Source organism: Belonocnema kinseyi, chromosome 8, assembly GCF_010883055.1.
Source record: "Belonocnema kinseyi isolate 2016_QV_RU_SX_M_011 chromosome 8, B_treatae_v1, whole genome shotgun sequence".
NCBI lineage: Eukaryota > Metazoa > Arthropoda > Insecta > Hymenoptera > Cynipidae > Belonocnema > Belonocnema kinseyi.
In genome coordinates, this window is record NC_046664.1 from 92922835 (window position 1) to 92928579 (window position 5745).

Genomic DNA, 5745 nt, shown 5'->3' on the forward strand with positions numbered 1-5745 from the left:
GCAAAGCGTTTCCCATGTAAGTTTCCTTTTTCTAATTATTTTTTTTTAAATATGTGAAAAGTAAAACGTTATTTTGGCTATTCAAATTAAAAATAATGGCAAAAGGATCACCAACATTTTTTCGAAAATTGGTTTATTGAATGAAAATTTCTTAAATGAATACTCGTTAATACTTCTGCATCGATATTTCTTTAAATTGTTATCGTATTGTCACAGTAAATTTTTGAGTTTCTAAAAACAATAGAAAATTCGATTTTCAATCGCTAACCAAAAACCTTTTTTTTTAAACTATGAAATTGTGACTTCAACATTTTTGAATGAATTATTCGAAATTAGCTGTTTTAGATAAAAAGGAAGTAAATTTTTATTTCTTATTTATATTGAAGATTACATATTTATCGTAAGCCACAGCTGAGCCAGTCCCAGTTGGTGATTAATGTGACTTTGAGATTTCTCAGATTTTAGGTAACGATATTTTTTTTATTTTTCGTTTCACATAAACATTGAAAACTTCAGTTTCATCTTCCGCTTAGAAAGTGGATTTTTTTATATCATAATCGTGTCTTAGATTTTACAAAATGTTATTTTGCTTTCCTGAAAATGCTGATTTTGTTAGTTATCTAGTTTTGTATTATCACCTTTTATTTTTTTTTATTTCTGTTATATTTTATATCATGTACTAACTATATACCTCCAATATAAATATAGAGTCAAAGAGTTAAGTATTTTTTAAATCTATCGTGAAAACAAGTGGAATCCCCGGAAATCTTTGTAATCCCTTGAAATCCCTTAATTTTGTTTTTGATTTCGTAAATCCCTTTATAATTGTAAATCATTTGAAAATTCCTTGAGATCCTTTTGAATTCCATGGATATTGTACATAATCTAGTGAGATCCCTTTAAAAAGGTTATCTCACTGAGAATTCCTTGAAATGGTTTATTAACTGGAAACCATTTCCAACTCTTTGAGATTTTGTAAAAACGCTTGGAATCTTTCCAACTTCACAATTCTCCTTTAAAAACTGTGGGAAGATTTATAAATCTTTGAAAATCCTATAAAATCTTTTAAAGGCCATTAAAATTACTCAAAATCACTTTAAATCATTTTAAATCCCTTAAAATCTTAAAAATCCCAGACATCCTTCAAAATTCGGTAAAATACTTCGGTATCTCTTGAAATCCTATAAAATTCCGTGACTTCTTTTGAAATATTTTCGAAATCTCCTAAAATCCTTTTGTTATCCGTGGAATTTGATCTCAATTCCTTAAAACCTATCAAAATCGCTCAAATTCCGTCGAAATCTTTCAGTATCTCTTGAAACGTGATAAAATCTCTTGAAATCTGATAAAACTCCTTGAAGTCCCTTAAAATCTTATCAATTCCCTTTATTGCAAAATTTACGTTTCTATTTGAAATTGTCCTAGGTAATGTCTTTAAACTTTAAAAAATTTTTTAATCATTTTAAGTTTGTGAAACAATACAATTGAAAAAATCATCATTAGATATATAATGAACGTTAGCTTACGAAGTACTTAAATTTTAAGTATTCTTCATTTACAATTTAGTTCTTAAGGCACTAAAAATTAAATATTTTATTTACAAATGGCACAGTTTAAAATTAATAAATGTTTAAATTTCAAACAAAAAATTGAAGTTCAAATGTTAAAAATTACACAATTTAAAAAATAATTCAGAATTGAGAAACTTTAAATATAAATTGGTCGATATATAAAATAATTGCAATTATTATAAAAGCTAAAATTTTATAAATATTGAGAAATAAAAAATTAGAGATTTAGAGAAATTAAAATTAAACAATGATAAAAAAGTATTCACAATTAGAAAATCTTCAATCTGTATGTTTAAAAATTTCATCCTTCAAATCGAAGCTTATAAATTTAAACAGTTTCAATTCAAGTGTTCTCATATTGTAAAATTTCTAATTTTACAAGGAAAATTCAAATTCCAAGCATTCATAATTCAAAGTTTTATCAACGAGAAGAGTAAAAATATCAAATTGTCTAAAATCGCGTATTTTAAGATTTTGAAAATTAAAAGTGTTAAGAATTTAATCATTTTAATTAGGGATATTGAAAACTTGGAATAAGTAACAATTTTAACTATTTTAAATATTATGATTGACCTTTCTTCAATTGTTATCAAAAGTGCTCATATTTTGAAAATCGTGAAATTTAAGAGCAACAATAGTGAAAAGAATTTTTCTAACCTTTTTCAGCTCATCGACGTAATTATTCATAGCTTCCATGCGACTCATGTTGCCTAAACGCATCCAAGCGTCCCATTTTGCCTTTTTGACCACTTCCCAAAAAGCTGGTTTTGGATTTTGGCAAGGCCCTTCTGTCGCTTGTTTGTAATAACTGTAGAAACGGAGCATAAGTTCGTTGCTTGGCTGATAAGCTCCTGTAAAAGAAGAACATTCCTTTATACTTCATGTGTCTAAACTATGATAGAAATTTATAGTTAATTTTGAATTATATAATTGAAATAAATTAAATTCTTTAAATAAAAATAAAAGAGAAAAGAGAAGTTTAGAGAAGAGTGATTAAATTAACTAAAAGTAATTACATCCTAATTTGCATAACTTATAAATTTGGAAGACTATATTTTAGACTCTAGATTTAAAAACCTTAAGATCCAAATGAAATTTATTTTCATCAAATTATTACTCGACCGTTTTTTGCGTATGATATTTATTTTACGATGATGTGGAAATATTTTATGCCAAACATTAAGATAATCGTGGGATGCAATCTTTCAAAATTTAAAATACACTTTTTTATTATGCAAGTATCATAAAGGTCATGTAGGTATGCTCGGAGAATTGCAGGAACAGAAAATAAAACTGCGCTATTTCTACAAATGAAAAAACTTTCCAATTCTGCCCTTTTAAATTTTATAAGTCAAATATTATAGTCAACATAACGAATTAATAAATATAATCGAGCATATGAATATCGTCAAGACTCTTTAACAAGAATGACGTTATTCCACACGCAATTCTGCCTATTTACTTTGCTCAGTTTGATGGATTCGACTAAATTTTTTGTTCATTTTTTATTGTTTTCCGTTTCTTTCTTCAACGGGAAAATTGTACTTTCACGATAATAATCGCATACATGAGGAATATATGCCTAGCAAAATCGTTGTTATGACAGATTATATATGGAATACATTATTTTATTTAGAAACGACTAGAAGTGTTTATCGTGTGACCTTTAGACAGAATATCAATATACGTCGCTACATAATTATTCTTCAAGAAGTGCACTGCTTTTGAAATCTTGTCATTCCTGTAATTTCCAAAATTACCAGCTATGTATGATCAAATGTCTTATAAATAAAAATCAAATTCATTTCAAAAAGAATTCAAATAATTAAAAGAAAAAATATGTGGAAAAACCAATTAAAATATTTTTTATCAGTTATGTATATAATTAAATCAAGGCTCTTTTAATAACCGATATTGTTGAAAACAAAGAAGACAGGAGTTTAAAGATTTGTATCAACAAAACATGAAGTTCAATATCTTGTTTTTACCAATAAAATGTTTGATGATGAAATGTAATCTGACTTTCAGATAAGATTTCAAACATTTCAATATTCATTTCTTGACTTACTAGAATACAAAGTGCGTTTGGTTTCTTTATTGGGATATTTTAATAAGATGATACTAAAAAAACAGTGACGTAATATATGCTGAATGAACTACTAAAAAAGTTGTACAGATTATCTTTTATTTTAAATGTTTTTTCGAAAATTCCAAGTAAGATGTATGTTTAATTGGTTTTATTCTTATATATCTGAAAGGATACTTTAAAAAATAAATTGACTAAATTAGTATTAAAATTTTAAACTCGATATTCTTTGAATACTATTTATATGCATAAAGTTGTCATTTCTCCCTTTATAAATTTATTGTTTCTTAACAATAAAGTGAAAACTTGCACACTAAATTCTCTGAAATATGTTCGAAGTTCTCTTAGATTGGTAAACAAGAAATCGACTTTTCCATTGCCTTTCCAGTAATTATAATTGAATAAGCGTAAAAAATAATATATTCAGTATTAAGAATACAAAATCTACTTTTTTTTCATTCGAGTACATTCGACTTTCACTTAATTACTCTAAGATCACACCGTAACTCTTGGATAGTTACACATGCGAAGTATCCGACTAGACTCTGGAATCTAGAATTAAAAATTTAAAATTAAAGGGTAATTTAAGTCATCTAACAGAAAACTGCGAAAACTCTATCAAGAAGTAAATTGTGTCAATGATGCAAAAGTGGGGAAAAAAACTTGAACTGATAATAATGTATGAAGCCTCGTAAACCGTACTTGTTAACGTTTGACCCTGATTATTTCAAGACTGAGTTATTCAAGAGATTGCAATTCCCATTACAAAAGTGTGATATAAATAAGACAAACTAAAAAAATCGAGAATCTACCTTGGAATCTACCAGACACCAAATTTATTATGTTTCGTGAAACCTTCAAACTCTTTTTAAAATATCATAATTTGTCTTATGTACAGATTTCACAGCTCAAAATTATATCAATAAAGGGAAAACAGGGTCATTTTCAACAAAAATAGGGGAATGGTAAAGGAATACATTATTTTAAGTAACATTAATGTAGATAACATATTCCTAAGATTCCAAGTCGAAATATATTGTATTTTTAACAAAATAGTTGCAATTACAACCAAAACGTTGAATTTTTTAACAAACAAAATTTAAACTTACAACGATTAATTTTCAACTGCAAAAATTAATTTTCTATCAAAAGCTGTATTTTCAACAGAATAATTTAACTTTCCACCAAATAGTTGAATTTTCAAGTAAAATATTGAATCTTTCACAAGAAAGTAGTCGAAACATCAACTAAATAGTTGAATTTTCAACCAAAAAATATTAAATATCTACCAAAAAAGATGAATTTTCAACCCAAAAGGACCAATTTGCAACAAAAAAGTAAAATTATCTTCCAAGACATATTTTTGAATAAAGAAATTTTTTAAAAGAAATCAGTTGAATCCATAAAGGCGCATTTTCTAAACAAGAATTTTCAAATCAACTAGATGAACTTAAAATAAAAAACATGAATTATTATCCAAATAGTTAAACTTCCAAGCAAAATATGTAATTTTTAACCAAGAAGTTTAATTATCTACATTAACAAAAAAAAACCGAATTTTTAACAGAATACATGAATTTCCAATTTGATACATGGCTTTTCAACTAAAAATAGAAGTTAATTTTTTAGTTACAAAAATTAACTTTCAACAACAACAAAAATCAAATTTGTTTCATTAAAGTTAAATTGTAAACCATAGAGACTGATTATCAACTAAAATGATGAATCTTCAAGCGAGAAAAATTAATTTTTAATAAAGCAGTTTAATAAAACAGTTGAACCCTTAACCCAAACTGATTTTTCAATTTAAAAACTGCATCTTAACCCTTAAACGGCCAAAACGCCACTACCGGTACACTGCTTTTCAACGGCCAATAACTAAGACTATTCGACACTAGAATAAATTGAGACACATATATTTTTATTGCTTAAGATCTCCCCTTTCCGACGGTGCCAATGAAATTCCTCAAAAAAATTTCTTATTACCCCAAAATGCAGTTTAAACAAAAAAAAACGTGATTTTTCGTGCCTATTTTTTTTGTGCACCATTTTCCAAAGCTTTTCGAGTCTGTAATTAACCTGGAATCT

At 26.5% G+C, this 5745-nt stretch overlaps 1 protein-coding gene across 1 annotated transcript in view; it reads right to left on the bottom strand.

The window, feature by feature from the left end:
* The window catches only part of LOC117178098 (acyl-CoA-binding domain-containing protein 4), a 19822-nt gene that overhangs the window by 11865 nt on the left and 2212 nt on the right, over positions 1 to 5745 (bottom strand). Inside the window, exon 2 of the mRNA XM_033369338.1 lies at positions 2229 to 2422. Coding sequence (XP_033225229.1) covers positions 2229 to 2422 — 194 coding nt within the window. The remainder of the gene's footprint in view (positions 1 to 2228; positions 2423 to 5745) is intronic.